This window comes from Polyergus mexicanus, unplaced genomic scaffold (genome assembly GCF_030449975.1).
Source record: "Polyergus mexicanus isolate NDT 795.1 unplaced genomic scaffold, iyPolMexi1.0 SCAF_5, whole genome shotgun sequence".
NCBI lineage: Eukaryota > Metazoa > Arthropoda > Insecta > Hymenoptera > Formicidae > Polyergus > Polyergus mexicanus.
The window spans coordinates 6,938,387-6,957,024 of NW_027223325.1; the positions used below are offsets into that span (position 1 = coordinate 6,938,387).

The window sequence follows — 18,638 nt, forward strand, 5'->3', positions numbered from 1 at the left end:
AAAAATTTAGATGTAAATTTAATTTAGAATTATATTTAATTTAGTTATATCACAATAACTGCAATGTGAATGTATTATATTAAAGAATAAACTAATTTTAGCATATTGTTTAGTTTAGCAGCGCCAAGTTTTTTTAATTAAAATTTTTTTATATTTTTTTTATGTCATCATTGTTGCCCTGGGGGGAGCCTGTAACCCCCTATCCCCCGAGTGGCGGATAGGAAAATGCTCATCAAGTCTGCCTGAAGGGTAGGAGCGAAATAAAATAGCTCCCGTGGACCAACAGGTACTCGCCAACACGTTTGGCAAGCGTGGCGTTTTAATTGCCAAAAACCTTCCAAATGAAATGTTGAACTTAAAAACAATAATACCCCAGGCGAGTAGAGCTATTCACTCGGAATCACGCACTGATACATCAGTCAGCCTCACGGATTCTGGGGGAGGCAAAAGCTCGACTAAAAGACAAAAATTGTCCAAAACAAAACACAGCGGAAGAAATAAGAAAATGGTCTACATAGCATCATATAATATCCGCACAATGAGATCCGAAGAACACCTGACAAACCTTGAGAAAGAACTGCAGAATATCAAATGGGACATATTGGGGATCAGCGAGACCAGGCTCAGCGGTGAAGCAGTCACTATCCTAAAATTAGGACATCTGCTGTTCCAGAGGAATTCCAACGAAAATGCACATATCGGTGGTGTGACGTTAATGATTCACAAGAGGATGAAACACCTTGTTACTAAGACAAAAATGATCTCGGACAGAGTCATTTATATAATATTCAAGATCAACAGCAAGTACAACATGCAGATAATACAAGCATATGCACCCACTTCTGCCTCGACAAACGAGGAAAATGAGGCATTTTATGAAGGCCTAACGGCCGCCAAGAATACAGAGAAGGCCAAATTCACCATCATAATCGGTGACTTCAATGCCAAGGTTGGAGCAAAAGCTGCAACGGATCTGTCGTGTGTTGGCGCCTTCGGCCTGGGTAAGCGAAACCGGAGAGGACAAGCGATGGTCGACTTTCTCAATAAAGAGGGGATATACTGCCTAAACACCTTCTTCGAAAAACAACACGAGAGAAAATGGACCTGGAGGAGTCCAGATAATACAGTGAAGAACGAAATAGATTACGTTTTGGTCATAGAAAAACGCATATGTATGGACGTTTCGGTTCTGAATCGATTTGACACTGGCAGTGACCACAGGCTGGTGAGAGCGAAGCTACAAATAGACACTCGGATGGAGAGGAGGCGTCTGATAGCTAAAAAGATCCGACCCACATTGTATGAGATGAAAGAAAAAAAAGACGAATTCAACACCCAGATGGATAAAAAGCTACGACCAACTGAGGAGCTATGGGATCTAGAGCTAAATGAGGTAGCGACAAAAATTACGAACAGCATCCAGACCGCCGTGAAAAAAGTATGCTCGATGCAGAAATCAAGAAACCGGGGAAAAATCGGTCCAGACACCGAGAACTTGATCAAAGAGAGAAGGAAAACAGACAGAGACTCGCAGAAGTACAAGAACCTAAATAAAGTACAAGGACTCAAGTAAAGAAAGCCATTAGAAGGGACAAAAGATCCTGTAATACCCAAATGATCAAAGAAGCCATAGAAAACAACTGCAATATGAGAGTTTTACGCTCCGGTTTATCAAAAGGGAAGATGATAATTCATAAGATGAAAAATGACCAAGGAGAGATTACTGTGGAGAAGAACGAGATTATGGAGATCATCCAGAACTTCTACCAAAGACTATACAATCAGTCAATTTCACCGCCAGATCAGCAGAAGAAAAGAAGAAAACAGATGGTCGGGAATGTGGGATCTGAAGAGTTAAAGGCGATTGATGGACCAGAACTGAGAGCAGCAATGAACCAATTGAAAAACTGCAAAGCGCCAGGGGAGGATCGGATCACGAGCGAGATGCTGAAAATCGGTAGAGAGATACTAGAAAATGCAACTTTGACACTTTTGAACAAGTCTTGAGAAAGATGAAATCCCGGACGCATGGCAAAACGCCGAGGTCATCCTGCTCTTCAAGAAAGGCGACCGTGCGAACATAGAGAACTGTAACGATGCACCCCCCATCGTTACCCGGCACGTAGCCAGCCGGAAGTCTGCCGCCCGGCAAACACCAGCCGGGCAGTGGCAGAGGCGCCCAGCGCCCTTTTTAATACTTCAATCACCGCGGTTGTGATAAACAACCATACGGCCGTTATACGGCCGCCGTTACGCCGAAGCCCGAGCACAGCCGAACGCTACCGGAAGGTCCCGAGCATCACCCGCCGAAACGCCGCGTCGTTTCGCCCAGGGGAAGCGACGCGTTTACCGTAATTTACCCGCCGAAAACAACGCATCGTTATCCCCACCTGGGGGCGAACGACGCAATTACCGATAGACGCTCGGGTATAAAAAGACAGCGTTTCGGCATCTCGGGACCAGAACGATTTCTGAATCCGCTCGAGCAGTACGCTCCGAGATACCAGAACCGATCCTGAAATTCGCAGCAACGACGGAACGTGAGGTTGACGTGTCCGCAGCCTCCGCCGAGCATTCTCGGTTTCCGTGCAGTCTCCGAAGTCCTGACACAAATCCGACTAACTCAACGAGAGCGGAGTGTCCGCCGCTCTCCTAGTTTACGGTCACTCATCCGACCACTCCAGCCAGCCGGACCGTGGGTTTGCGAGTTCGCTGCCCCGTCGAGTTTTCTCGACTCCGCCGCGCTATCCGCAACTCCGCGAACGGAAGCAGGGACGGAGAGTTCTCCGCCCGGTCGAGGGTACTCGATCTCCGATCGCACTCCCCTACCACTGGGAATACGCGATAAATCCCGCGACCACGATCAACGCTATTTTAATACTTGCGAATTATAATCACCGCGCCGAAATACCTATCATCTAATATTTCATTATATTCCGCGCGCCGTCAAAATAAACACGGCCTTGCCGTACACGCGCCGACCGACCGCGCCCGATTTCTTGCGCGTTTCGCGTGCCGTCAAAATAAACACGGTTTTACGAATATTATAAGCGGTTCGATATATCGAACATCGCGCACCGAATAACGAACGCGCATTGCATCTGGCGCGTTGCATCATCCGCCGCGCGCTCACTATTGTAAATCGACCATTGCCGAACGAGGCAAATAAAGACGATATCTGTTAACTAAATCTTTCGTGTGTCTCACCTTTTCACGAGCCCTGATCCCGACCGAGCTCATCCACGCACTCGCGAAAAGTGACCCCGTTACAGAACTACAGACCCATCAGCCTGCTCTCCATATTTTACAAACTGTTGACCAAAATTATAACCAACCGGCTTACCCAGAAATTCGATTTTTACCAGCCTATCGAATAAGCTGGATTTAGGAAAGGATTCAGCACGACTGATCACATACAAACGTTGCGCACTTTGATCGAGAAGTGCAATGAGTACAACATCCCTCTACACCTGGCATTTGTGGACTATCAAAAAGCCTTTGACTCGATTGAAACTTGGGCGGTGCTTGAAGCAATGAATAAGGCTCGCATCGACTCCAGGTATTCAAAGCTGATCAGATACATCTACGAACATGCTACGTTACGAGTCAAGATAGGGGAAGACTGGATAACAGGAAAAGTCAAAATCAAGAGAGGTGTCCGACAGGGCAACACTATCTCGCCCAAACTCTTTACCTTGGCACTGGAGGACGTATTCAAAGGCATGTCCTGGAAGCGAAAAGATATCAATGTCAACGGGAATCACCTCAGCCACCTCCGCTTTGCGGATGATATTGTTCTCATCAGCGGCGACGCGGGTGAACTCAAAGTAATGCTACATGAACTAAAAGAAGCCTCCCAAGCAGTAGGTCTGAAAATGAACCTATAAAAAACAAAAATTATGAGCCCGAATGACATACAGGTTGTTATCGACAACCACACCCTCGAAAGAGTGGATGAATACATGTACCTAGGGCATAATATCAAAATAGGGAAGGACAACCAATCAGCAGAGATCACGAGACGTATCGGCTTAACTTGGGCAGCCTTGGGCAGACTCAGTTACATCCTCCGAGAACCAAAGATTCCTATAAACCTCAAAAGAAAAGTATATAACACGTGTGTCTTGCCCGTTGCAACATACGGCCTCGAAACTGCGACTCTTACGAAGAGCAGCGCAAACCGACTTCGTGTCTGCCAGCGAGCGATAGAGCGAGCAATGTTGGGAATCAGTTTGAGGGACCGAATCCGGAATGAGGAAATCAGAAGGTGGACGAGAGTCATGGATGTGGTGGAACGAGTGGCAAGACTGAAATGGCAGTGGGCAGGTCACGTGGCGAGAGATAATCTTAAATGGATCAAGACCTTGATGCAATGGAGACCATGGGAGTCAAAGAGGAGCAGAGGTCGACCACAGACAAGATGGCGAGAGGACATTCAACGCCACGCGGGGAAAAACTGGATACTGACTGCACAAGAGAGAACGACGTGGAAACAAATGGAAGAGGCCTATGTCCAGGAGTGGATGCTTACAGGCTGAAGCAGAAGAAGAAGTGTCATCATTGTGTCGCAAAATTCCACTCTTCTGTCATAATCATCTTTGGATAGCTCCTAGACTAGATGTATTTTGTAAGGATTATATTGATGCTTCTTCAAAATTCGATGGACTGATGTTGTGCTAATATTATTTTCTTGAGCTGCTCTTGAGACCCATGTATGGGGATTATCGTATACAGTTAGCAGAACATCTAAAGCTTTTTTGTCATTACTAGCATTTTTGGATCTTCCAGATCTAGGCGCATCATAATTACATCGGTTCTTTGGAAACAACCAACAATTCCTTTAACAGTTGATCTTGAAATTGGTTCATGGTCAGGATATGTAGCATTGAATAAATCCGCTACTTCTCGATAAGACCTTATTCTGTCGCCATACCCTCTCATCATCAATACAGTGATCCTTTCCATATCAGTTAAATGCATTTTCTGACAATAGAAATGTGAAATCACACACACACACACGCACGCCCGCCCGCCCGCACGCACGCACGCACGCACGCACGCACGCACGCACACATAACAGAGAGGACTTGGAGTCATTAAATACGGCGGAAGTGACAAACCGCGGGGTTCTTATCTCTGTGTGACACACGCACACGTGCACGCACGCACACGCGCACGCACATGCACGCACACACACACACATACGCGGGTGCCCGCGTGAAGCCTCATCTTTATCTTTCTTGTCGCCGTGGGTCCTTGCTATCGCAAAATCTCAATAGAAATATTCAAATGATCATAATTCTGCGAAAAAAGATCGTAGAGATCTTGGAGACTTCGCGTTGTTTTCGTTTCGGAAACCCTTTTCGAACGAGCCCTCACTCAACTCCACATGCTATTTAAGATTTTTTGGCTCCCCCGTCTCCCAATTCCCCGCGGGTGTAGTGTGGGTGTTTGTGTGGTTAAATAATAGACTTTGTGATCCCATTGTATCCCTATAAATTTCAATACTATATTTCAAACTTTTCAAAAATTATTTAGATGGCCCGAAACTTTTGGTAAGCCATGTATATGCCGCATACCGACACGCGTCTTTGTTTACTTATTTGGCGGTATAATCATTTTGGCGGTGTAATGGGATGTACAATACATATATTGTACATATATTTGTTCTCTCTCTCCCCCTCTCCCTTTTTCTTTTCTTCATTCCACCCTTTCCCTCTCATCGCCCCTCCCCTCTTTCGTCCCTCCCTGCCTCACCCTCTCTTTCTACCGCTCTCCCTACCTCTCTCTCTTTCTCTCCCCCTCTCTCTCTCTCTCTCCCGCTCTTTTTCTCTCCCTCCCTCTATCTCTCTCTCTTATTTATTATAAATTTTTAAAATTATAATTTTATAAAAGTGTATATACGAAAGACTAATCGTACATGATCGATGTGAATGCCCCTTGAGGGACAAAAGCGCTTTGCGTGTGTGCGTGCGAGCATATGTACATGAGTCTGAAAGTTGGAAAGTGGGAAAAAATAAATGTCACAATTCTGGTATTTCGCTCGATATGATCATCAGTTCTCAGGATTGACTGCATCAATCTTATTCGAACTGGTCGCAATCGAAAATTTGTATCCACATTATATAATAAAAGTGCCGTTAGATTTTTGATTATGGCTTTAGTTCCTGAAATATTTTAATCGAAAGTTTATTAGATGTAAAACTCCGGATAAGCTACTTGGTAGCGCCGTGGCGCCTGTACATAGGTGACATAGATAAACTGTTGACAGCCAGTCAGTTTTCTTTTATGTACTTGGCGTTGCGACGCTGCCGCGTTGCTTGATGTAAAATATGTATAAAATATTTATTTTGTTTTATCATTTATTTGATTATGTTCTTATATTTGTAATAGAAATCTTGATTATTTTGCTGGATTGATAATCTTCATAAGAGTTACCACATCATGTTTTGACCTGATTTTCTATGATGCAAATATAAGAATATTTATCACAAACATTAATAATAAATATTATAATTTTTTAGATAAAAATCTTTTACTTACAAACAATTATTATATTACATAGTATTTACAATTATGATATTCCTCAAAGAAATGATGCATACAAAAATATTTCTTGCACTAAAAATAACGTATTATAGCAGGTGCACTACATATGGAACAGCGTAGAACTTCTTCTATATCTTTTCCGGAGAAACAAAAATCCACCGGATTTCCAAAATGTGATGGCCGTTCTTTGAGCTAACCACTTTTATATCAGACATATTATGGAAAAGATTATGGAATCGTGGAGAAGATAATTGTATATGTGTTAAGAATTGTAATTTGATGATATTATTTCTCAAATGTAAATTGATATTATAATTTAACAACATAACGCGATCACTAAATGTCCTCATAAAATTTTTCCATATTCTGAATCCATAAACATTTAAAAGTTGAATCATTCCTGTAGTTTTTTGGTATTGTTAAAATTCGTACATCTTGTACGTATTAAATTTTGCCAATAACTCGGCCATTCGTGTATCCACATGATTCATCGCCATATACTTTACGAATCATATGGATGATTTCCGAGCACGAATGGTCGAGTTTTTGGCAAAATGCACACTCTTTGTTCGATGCGTTCAGTCATCGTGAAATGCGACGCGCACGAAATTCAACATTTACTCAACAGCATACCGTTGTCGACTGAAGACTCGAAGAACCGTGCTGCCTGGCAGGAGCACTCATAAAGGTCCTCCTTAAATGATGAATACCTATTTTTAACAATAGCACATCCAGGTACAAGGTTAGAGTACAAGGTCGGATACTTTCCGAACAGACCTATATTTTGTATTTCAAAAAGATCTATAAATGATATTATAATATTTATAAATTCTTGGCATGCAATTTGTAATTGTTCTTGATTTGTCTTGGATGGATTTATAAATTTTGTTATTTTTCTGGACACTATGCCGTGCTTTCTTTTAAAATTTAATATCTACATTGCTCCTGCTTTGAAATGAGGAAAATCAATTTCTTCTTTTGCTTCTAGCGCCCATCGTCGCAAATCTAAATCACGAATAATTCTAGTTTGGTCGTTAGACTTCAAATTTTTTCGAGACGTGTTCAGAAATTTGTAATAGTTTTTCTCTATGAGTATCACCTATTTGTAGGGAGAATTTCCATCGATACAACTGCAGCAGACTTTATCTTTCTAAAGCGATGTACTGTTAATAAAGCGTAACGACCCTTTTTTTCATTTTTCCAGAATTCAACATTCTTTTTTATAGTCATTATTTATAATTTCGCCTTCTTTCAATATACAATTATCTTCTCCCTCATCTTCATCATTTTCTTCAAGTTCTTCTATTTCATCAGCTGCAACAAATTGTGCTTCGAATAAACGTGAGTCCCAATAATCCTCAAACTCTAACGCAGTATCGATCTATTGTATATTGCAAATGATATGTCATCCATTGAATTATAATATCCATTAAAGTATAATATCCTTTATAGTAATCATGTAATTCAATTTCTTTATTATTTACGTATGTTTGTGGAATATTTGTAATTTGGAATGAAACAATTAACATATTAAGAACATTCGCAGAATTCACATGTAACATTTTGCTTAAATTAAAGATACAGATACTTTTTCCGAAAATTAAAATTCTGACAATTTTACACTTGAATGAATCGTTAAACTTATTGTCTTACACTTTATACTAAAACTGCGCGCAATATTTCCGATTTATATATTCTTATAATCTTATTTACATATTCCTTATATAACATTTTGTAAATAAGGAAAATTACTTTAAAATATTCTCACGTTGCGGTGCAACGTGACTACTTTGCATTAGAGTTATGCGTAAATGAATGATATGTATGCGATATAAATATGAGATATAAAACACGATTTATATCGTTACATTTCATGGTGGTTTTTCATGTTCTGCAATGTAGAAATATTTCGAAATAATTCTCTATATTCAAAAAATTCGATGATATAATCTTTCATAAGTTAAGGAATGGAAAAACATGTTCAATCGAGAAAAACAATCAAGATTTCTATTACGAATATGTAAGAACATAACCAAATAAATGATAAAACAAAATAAATATTTTATATTTTATATAAAATAGATATATAATAGAAATATTCTTATGATGAAATTTTACGTATAAGTAGGGGAGTAAATAAATAAATTTTATCGGACGCTGTCATTTTTCATCTATGTATGTCTTTATTATCTTATGTCTTTATTATCAAGCTGTAAATTACAAGAGAAAAATTTACTATTAAACTGAACCTTGCGAACCCGAAAATTTTAATTTTGATGAAACTTTATACACATGTAAAGGGGGTAAATATATAAATTGAGAAATTTTCAGTTGCCGCTCAAAAGCGATTCTGAAGAGTGAAATCACTCCTTATGTGTCTAACGGCTTTTCGCTTTTCTTGATATATTTCGAAAATTATTCAAGATATTAAAAAATGTTTTATACAAAAATTTCATGATAATAACTACTCTATTTAACCATATTAATATAATAAAATGCAAATAAGGCTCTCAAATTAGAAATCTATTAAAGGGATATATTGGCAGTAAGAGACAGGCGCAGTTATAAAGGCGCAAAAAAGTATGTTGTAGAAACTCAACGTTACATAAATAAACGCAAAGCGGACGTTTCGGCTAATCTTTTAGCCATCTTCAGCGCAGCACATTAAATTAAAATTAACCGGAAGATAGACCAAATCGCAAATTCACAAACATTTATCAGCAAATTGTTGAAAACGCATAACGGGGATCTCTCACATCTTCATGAGTTCGATCGCATTACTGGTGTCGCTGGGATGGTCAGCTACTCGATTAGTAGGTCATAAGTTGAATCCAGTCAGCGTACGAGCATGCCGGAGCGATACATTTCCGATAAAGCCTGTAAATAATCGGTTTCGATCGTTTTCTTTAAAACGATCTCATGTGAGAGAACGCGCACGCACACAAATTTCACCACCGACTTACACGTAAGAGAACCACCGGACTTCATTGCACCGATTGATTAGCGGAGATAGTTAAAACTTGACACAGCCAGCCCACAGCAGTTACAAGACAACAACAGGTGTCGAGGAACCAAAGTATGTCAAACGGTTAAAAACAAATGACGTAACGTTCTTTATAACGGTTGATAGGTACGGTCGCAAAAATAATATATGTATGGTGACATCATAAAATAAATAAAATAATGTAAAATTAAGTGTGAATATAAACAAAAAACAAAAACCATCACAAAAAATATCAATAACTAAGAATCTTAAATATAGTTTACAATTGTTGTCAAGAATATCGGGAACCGACAATATCAGTATAAAAAATTAAATTTTGATTAAGTTTTGATCAAAAAACTCTTTCCAGTACCACCTTCACCGCTTATATAAAGTCTAAGAACTTTACTATTATCATCAGATATACCAGCAGTAATTCTATCAAAGATTCGTTTTTGATCAATATTTAATTGCGTTACCATTTCATCGATATTGACTTCAAATTTATTGCTAACATCTTTAAAGTCCTTCATAGCTCCTTCAACTCGACAGGAACACATTCTAATGCACCATTTTCAAGACAGTCATTTTCCTCTTCATTTTTTATAATTTCTGATATTTTTTTTCAATTAATTCTTTAGTATTATTTATACCTTGCTGAATGTCGGTTATTTTTTCATGATACTGAAGAGCATCTTTCAATTTATATTGTATTAAAGAAAATGCTTCTGCATAACTATCACATTAATTCTTTAATTCACTAATATCTCTCCAAGATTGAAATAATAACAATAATGAAAAATAGTAACGCTCTGGTTGAGTATGGACATTATATTTGTAATGATTAATAAGATATCCACGTTTACGTTTCTTTAAATATAAAGATTCACCAAGCACATAATACTTTATTGTCTTAGAAATTGGTTTAATTTTCGTAATATCACACCATTTTGCATAATCATACAAATTAGTAGATTCTAATTCTTTAGGTCTGCTTGGATAATATGTTTAATTGGTGTGTTTTTGTGTTTTCCACAATATTTTTTATTTAATTTTTTAAAATCATTTTTGTGTTTTTCATAATATTCCTTATTCGATTTTTTAAAATCATTTTTGTATTTTTCGTAATATTCCTTATTCAATTTTTTTAAATCACTTTTGTGTTTTTCGTAATATTCCTTATTCGATTTTTAAAAATCATTTCTGTGTTTTTTATTATAATTTTTCTTTTTTGTTAATAAATCATTTATATGTGATTCATAGTATTTTTTATTAAGAACGCTTTTTTATTTTTACTAATAACATCTGCCTTACACGATAAAACATGTTCTGAATAAATTTTACAGTTCTTACTTCGCTTTTTACTATCTTCATAATTACAATTTACTTTTCTTTTTATACCATGTTGATCTCTGGTTAAATCTTTAGTAGCATTATTAATATCGACACTATCTTTTATATTATTTTCATTAAATCCATATTTATGATTAATTTGTTTTGATTCAATTAATCCTCCAATTTGAGGAAAATGTTCTATTCTGTTTGATTGAAACATTTCCGCTAAATGCTGACGCATTAAATTATAGTCATATATAATTATATCCGGTTGAAGATCAAATAAAAGAGATATTGCAAAGGTTATTGCAAAAACCCCGCAATTATTACCATTAGGTTGCAATTGGACTGTTGAAAACTGTATTGGTTGCTTATCAAAGGAACAGAATGGATATAATTTTTCAAGATAGATTTTATGGTGTGCATGCAATCGTTTCATATTCAGTGAGTCATAAATATAAATCATTTTGATATCGTAATAACTGCAAACCCAATGACCATCTAAATTAGTTGCTATATCGTTACAGCTATGCAATATTTGAATGTTTCTGATTTTTAGAAACAGGTTCAATTCTATCAAGACATTGAATTTTCCATGATTCACGTGGTTGATATTTTGAGCAACTTTTCAATAATAAACCGAAATACTCAATATAAATATCATCTAACCATTCACCTCTAAGAATAATCTGTATATTCTGCATATTTAGAGGTAAAATATTTGCAACAAGATTTATACATTTGTGTGCGTTTATTTTTGTTATGCAAGAACTGACATCTGTTAACAACGTATTTTCCTGAATATATGTATAATTTTTTTTACTATTTTGCGTTTTGTCTGCAAAAATATCCAACGATGAAAAAGAATTCTTAGAAGTGTCATGAGTAGAATGCTCATCATTACATTTAACATCATTACATTCATTTACAATATTATTATTTTTATTTATTATATTATAACGATCAAACGGATCTTTATCATATTTTTTTACTATTTGCTCCATTGTCATTTTAGTTATATTATTTTTAAATTTTATTAAATCTGCAGACTTTTCTTGTTCAGTTTTCTTTTGTCGACATTCTCGTTTTTTTTTAACTAAGGCTTCCCTTTTTTGTATTTCATCTAAACTAAATAATTTTTTTGGATCATTAAGTCTTATAATTCGAGGAAAATGTTCTATTTTTTCTAATTGAAACATGTGTGCCAAATGTTGACGCATTAAAGTATGGTCATACGTACCTGTATCTGGTCGAAGGCCAAATAAAAGTGATACTGCAAATGCAATTGCAAAAACACCGCAATCAAAAGAATTAGATTGATTCTGAACTAATAGAAATCGTACCGGTTTTTTATCCAAAGGATAAAATGGATATAACTTGTCAAGATATATCTTATGATGAGCATGCAAGCGTTTTAAATTCAATGAATCGTAAATATAAATAGCTTTTGTATCATAATATCTACAAACGCAATACCCATTTTTATTAGTAATCATATTGTTCGAAACCGAACTAATACGAATTGCCTAATAGCAATTAGGAACGGTAACGATCGCTACAATAAATAGCGAATTGATCGCGCTCGAAATCTGGCGCCAAGCTGCCATCTCGCGCGTCGCACGGTGAGCGACAAATAGGAGCGCGCTCCAAAAGCGGCGCTACGCGAATCGCGCCAGGCCCGCGGCATCGCTCGTGCCTATCAATGCGGGCCACGCAGCGGTCACCCGGGAGAGCCTAAACTACAAACAAATTGTAATAACAACGTTCAAATTTTTACTAATCATCGAAAACAACAACCGGCGCGATCCTATTAGACAAATACGTAGAAACTTCGAGAACACTAAAAGGAACGTTTGTATAAAAGCTCTCTCGGGGAACCGCCGGGCGCACTCGATCGAGATTCATCCGTGACAGTGTGTGATAATATCGTTTAAACGCTCGTAATAGAAAAGTCGCTCGCTTTTCTAATTCGTACGCTCGATTACGAAACGCGAAGTTCACGATCATCATCAAAGAGATTTCTCGTCGCTCGCGATTAATCTCTCTTTGTCAAAACCGCGCCGTTTATTCCGTCGCTCGCGGAAACGTGCCGTTAATACCGCCGCTTGCGGTATTCGCGATATATCCGTCGCTCGCGGAGCCTATCGTAACGCTCCCGGTTGCTCGCAGGAGTAATCTTTCGGTTAAATTTGGCATAAATCTAATCGACAAAGAACTTGTTAATTATTTATTGTGCTTAATAAATTGGCTGCCTTTTTTACAAAACACTATCGTGTCCACTTCACGCGATCCTCGCGCTCCCGGATTCAATCGCGCACACATATCGTAACAACTATGTAATATTTGAATATATTTCTGTTTCTTACAAACAGATTCGATTGTATCGGGATATTGTATTCTCCATGTTTCACGTGGTTGATATTCCGAACAAGATTTTAATAATAATCCAAAGTGATCAATATGAATGTCTTCTAACTATTTATCTTCAAATATTATTTGGATCGCATTAGGTATTTGGCGATTGAGTATTATCCATTATTTTATTAGCAGATATAACAAATTGAACACAATAAAAATTAAAATATTATTTATTTAAAATTTATTATTATTTAACACTTTTACATATATAAATATTTAATAATTTAAAACAATTGAGCATCCAAATTTAACGCTCTTACAACAAATAATTCTTAATTATATAAACAAATATTTTCAATAATATTAAGCTGCTAAGACAAGGCAAGATTTAGCCTTAATGCAGCTAATTTTTTTATTCAGTGCTTATAGCAGTGCTATAGCAACTGATTTTTTAATACAGCGCTTATAGCAGCCGATTTTTTAATACATCGCTTATAGCAGCCGATTTTTTAATACTCCGTTTATGGCAGTTGATTTTTTTAGTACAGCGCTTATGGCAGCCGATTTTTTAATACAGCGCTTATGGCAACCAAAACCCAGCGCCAGAGAGCAGCCGATACAACAATTGACAAAATTGTTAATCACGTTTAACTTGTAAATAAAAATTTTTATTTATTATTAACAATTGCAGTCCATGATAATATCACATGTAAATATATTTTAAATAATATCTTCTTATGTAATTGAAATTATTTGAATATCTGCCACTGTCCAAAGCCAATGGCAGTCTGTCCTTTTATATGGCAACTGCAACAATAGTGGCTATAATGAAATAATATTGCGACGTATGATAAATACTATTTTTTACCTATTGCTTAGAATTGTCTTCGATTAGTAATCGTGATGCATGTAACAGGTTACGATTGCAAGTTGTCTTACCTACGTAAAGCACGTAATCGTAATCAAAGAATAAATTTTGCTATAGTAACGCAACATAATGAAAAATAACGAAAAATTAATGGGACGCCATCTTTAAAATGATTCAATCGATAATTATAGCAAAATCCGCCATCTTTAAAATAATACAGCCAATGAGAAACGATAATTATTTAATCGATAATTGTAGCAGAACCATAAAAAAAGGCAAAAATATTTGTTGTAAATAGCAACAAGATCAGCGTCCATCTGCCGTTTCTCCCAATTAAAAAAAATAGACAGATCGAAAATGAGAGGAAGAAATAAATACTATCTTTGATATATCCATTTTTTGATATATATTTAAATTAAAAAATTTTGTAGATGTTGATAGATGATGATGCCGATTTTATGAAACGATGATTTTATGATTTTCTTTCGATGATCCCGTCGCCGCCGCCGCTCCCGTCGCTAGTCCCATCATCACCGATAGCGTTGCCGCCGCTCCCGTCGTTACCATCGTCGCCGACATTTCCGCCGCCGGTCACAACCATCGGCCCCGTCGTAGTCACATAACCACCGACCCCGTCGCAGGCCGTATCGCCACTGGCCCCGTCGTCAGCCGTATCGCCACCGGTCCTATCGCTGGCCCTGTTGCGGCCGATCTCATGAGCGATATTGGACAAGGTAATATTTTAATTACAGAATTTTAATTATACCATATTGCTTGATACTTTGCTACTTACGTAGCGTATATTTTTCTTTGTACTACTTTATAAAATAATATATAATTATATAATTTGTTTTTAATAAATTTTATTTGTATTTTACAGTTCGAAGAGCAAGAGGCAGAGCTGCAGGGGCTCGATAGCAGGAAGAAGGCTTCATGCATTTCTTAATAAAGTTATGTTCTGCGTCACATAAATATCATTGGGGCAGGAGAAGAGGACGAGGAAGAGAAAGAGGAAGAGGATGGCACTAAAAAAATCTCAGCTAGCGCCAGATTATGCGCGTATTTGCAATTCGTGATTCGTAATTTGCGATTCGTGAACGGTATAAAGAAATCTGATTGGTTGAATTTGACGAATCTTCCATCCACACTATTCACGAATTATAAACGAATCGCGAATATGCGCATAGTCTGACGCTAGCTTTAGAGGCTACACACAATAAAAGGAATAAGGAACAGGGAGTAGAGAACAGAGAACGTGTGTACATGCAATGTGCAGAGTGCTCCACTACGGTTGCTCTTTGTTCTCTATTTCCTGTTCCTTATTTCTCTTATTGTGCACAACCCCTTATTGCTATTAATTATTTCTCCATAAGAGATAGGATACAAGAGAGAGAAATCTGAATACGTTAATATGTTAAATATTGTTTTTAATTTTGTATTTAAGTAAAATTCTATGCAGTATTTGGTTAGGTTTTTTAGCAAAATGCTAGCAGCATGCGCGCAGATTGGCAGCAAATTTAATCAGAATTCCATGCCACAACCATAGCCATCTGTGATCACATTAAGCTCAGGTTTTGTCGGCAGAGCCTGCTGACAGGCAATGTGAGCAGATTGGCAGCAGAAACCACGCAGAGCCTGCGCGCAATCTGACGGCAGATTGACAGCAGAAATCGAGCAATTTCTAGACATTTATATAAAATGGTACATTTAAATGGATTGAAACATTTAAAGGGTCTCGAGTCCAAGTAGCAAAATGACAGTAAATTTTGGTCACAAAATAACCAATTAGAGTTAATCCTAAAGTTAGGTCTCATAAGATTCAAAAATGACGTCAATAGTTGATATGTCACATTCACGGGATGTCATTTTCTGACGTTTGTCTTAATAACATAAATTTATAATATTAATAATATGTATTAATGTAATACATATATGAAAATTTGAATAATTAATTTATGAAATTAAATCAAAATTAAAATATTTTATTTATATGGAAGTTAATTTCTATTTTATATCTTAAATAGATATAATAACGAACGATTTTCACTTATTTGGATAATTTCTTTCCAAATAAGTGAAAATCGGATATTTATCTGTCTGATTTTCTAAAAATCAGTTCAATATCTGAATTCCCGGTACGGGAGTCGTACCAGAAATTAAATTGATAGAAATAATTACGATGTTATTAGCCGCATTTTGCAGGCATTATATATACGCTCGTAACAAGAACTTGAATACGGATATAGAAAATGAATAGTGCGCCGCATAGCTGTAAGCGAATAAACTATACTATTTCAATAAATTATATGAATGCTAAAATCTGCAGATTCTATTTGATTTCTACTGCCGATTTGCCATCAGATTGCGCGCGCGCAAATCTTGCTCGATTTCTGCCGACAACCTGATGTCAAGTTATGTTAGCAGATCCTGCTGGATTTCTGCTACCAATCTGCCGTCAGATTGCGCGCGCGTAGATTCTGCTCAGTTTCTGCTGGCTATCTGCTATAATAATTCTATGCAAATCCTGCTCGGTTTCTGCTACTGATCTGCTGTCAAATTATGTCAGCAGGTTTTGTAACATTTCTGCTGACATTCTGCTATCATTATCTGATATAACAGACTTTGTATACAATCTGGAATCTTTCTGCTGACAAAAATTTGTAGCAGACGTTTGGCAAAATCTGTTCCAACAGACTTGGCTATCTGGGAATCTAATATTAACAATAAACATAAAGCATATATATAATATTGAACATAAAAAACCTAACCAAATACTGCATAGAATTAATAATAATATTAATGTTAATAATAATAATGTTGTGTTATTTTACGTTAATATTAATAATAATCTAATATTATAATATATCATAATGATATAATAACATAATGACATAATGATATAATCACCTAATATTAATAATGATATTTAATTTTACTGTTTGTAAATTTTCTGCTTCATATATAAATAAGTCATTTTACTGATATTCTTTTCAAAATTATTTTATTTTAAAAAAACTAAAGATTTAAACGTAGATAGACACATATATATAGATATACATACTAGACATAGATAGACTTATATTGTTATATTGGTATACATACTAGATGTAGATAGACTTAAATTGTTATACATACTAGACGTAGACTTACATTGTTATATAGGTATACATACTAGATGTAGATAGACTTACATGATTATATTAGATGTAGACTTATATCCTATATTTTACAATCAGTATGTATCAAATCTTTCGCTGTTTGCTTCTCGCTGACCAATTGTACATTTCCATCTTCATAGTAATGTATTTATACTTTGAGGCTACCTCTCAATTCAGCGTTTCTTGAGTTTGGAGTAAAATTTACGGTCCATATCGAACACCAGCAACCGTTCCAGAAGTTTTTAGGTTGAAAGTGATGATCTTCTATGCATTAATGTTATTTTTCTTCCCTCTATCTGTGTGCGAAGAAAAGAACAGAATTGTAATATTTAATTTAGTTTACATATCTGGTTTTATATGTGCTACTCTATGATTTATATATGCTACTTAATTGTACTTACTGTCTGTTACTGCCAAATCTATATAACCCAATATGTTACACTGTTTAGCAAAGTTCTTCAGCTGGGATTGCATACGGTTTTATACGAAGAAATCCCAGCTAAAAATATACCAGTCTTCTCGAAAAAATTGATCTTGTAAATAAGTGCTATAATTTAGACAATATTCAGTTATAATCAAGAAATAATATATACTTATAAAACAATAAATAAACATATATAAGCAGATATATATACGAAATTTTCAATCTACTTACTCGATAGGATCAAATATATTGCAACAGATTCGAATATAACCTTATAACCTCAACCCTATTATATCTTTCGCGATGCTACTGTGTACCGTGACTACCGCGTCGCTTGATACGTGATACGTGATACGTATCATATACGTATGCACGCACATACACATTGTCTCTCAAGGCGTATTTGCACATTCAAGCGAATAATCGTACATGAGCGCTGCAAACGTGCCTTGAGGGACAAAATCGCTTTGTACGACTAACGTGAGTCCCCTTGCCTCTCACGATTCGGGGATGAATGCAGTATGTACATGTTATGTGTTTGTGTTTGCTCAAGCGATGTGTTCAAATTGAGTACAATTTTTGATGATCCATTTCTCTCCGAATCGTGAGAGGCAAGGGAACTCACGTTAATCAAGCACCCCGAATCGTGAGAAGCTAAGCAAATAATGAATATGCAATAAACAGTAACACAACAAGTGTTTCTTTAAGAAAATTATGTGTTTTGTTTACATTAATTGATTCGTATTGTTTGCAAAAATAAAAAGTAAGGAATTTGAAAAATAAATACTTGACAAAATATTATGTCACAATACTGTAACTTTCATGCCTTATAACTCGAAAAGTACTTGAAAAAATACTTTATTATAGTGTTTTGGAAAGCTCTCGACATAAGCTATAAGAATTAATAAAAAATAGAGGGTTCTATTTAAGAAATTAGAGGTGTCCTTGACTTGACCTTAACGA

At 36.4% G+C, this 18,638-nt stretch overlaps 1 protein-coding gene and 1 long non-coding RNA gene across 2 annotated transcripts; one reads left to right on the forward strand and one right to left on the reverse strand.

Annotated features, from left to right (window-relative positions):
* Window positions 1-346: 346 nt before the first annotated feature.
* LOC138933588 (craniofacial development protein 2-like) lies at window positions 347-1,573 on the forward strand. Its single transcript, XM_070296409.1, has one exon. The coding sequence runs from the start codon at window positions 347-349 to the stop codon at window positions 1,571-1,573; it is 1,227 nt and encodes a 408-aa protein (XP_070152510.1).
* Window positions 1,574-17,133: 15,560 nt separating this feature from the next.
* On the reverse strand, window positions 17,134-18,164 carry LOC138933509 (uncharacterized). Its single transcript, XR_011446974.1, has 3 exons — window positions 17,907-18,164; window positions 17,653-17,798; window positions 17,134-17,547 (listed from the first exon to the last, which is right to left on the reverse strand). It is a non-coding gene; the product is annotated as an uncharacterized lncRNA (long non-coding RNA).
* Between the last annotated feature and the right edge of the window lie 474 nt (window positions 18,165-18,638).

What these genes read in the sequence shown, in the direction of transcription:
- LOC138933588 (XM_070296409.1), top strand. Translation starts at nt 347, where the DNA reads ATGTTGAACTTAAAAACAATAATACCCCAGGCGAGTAGAGCTATTCAC.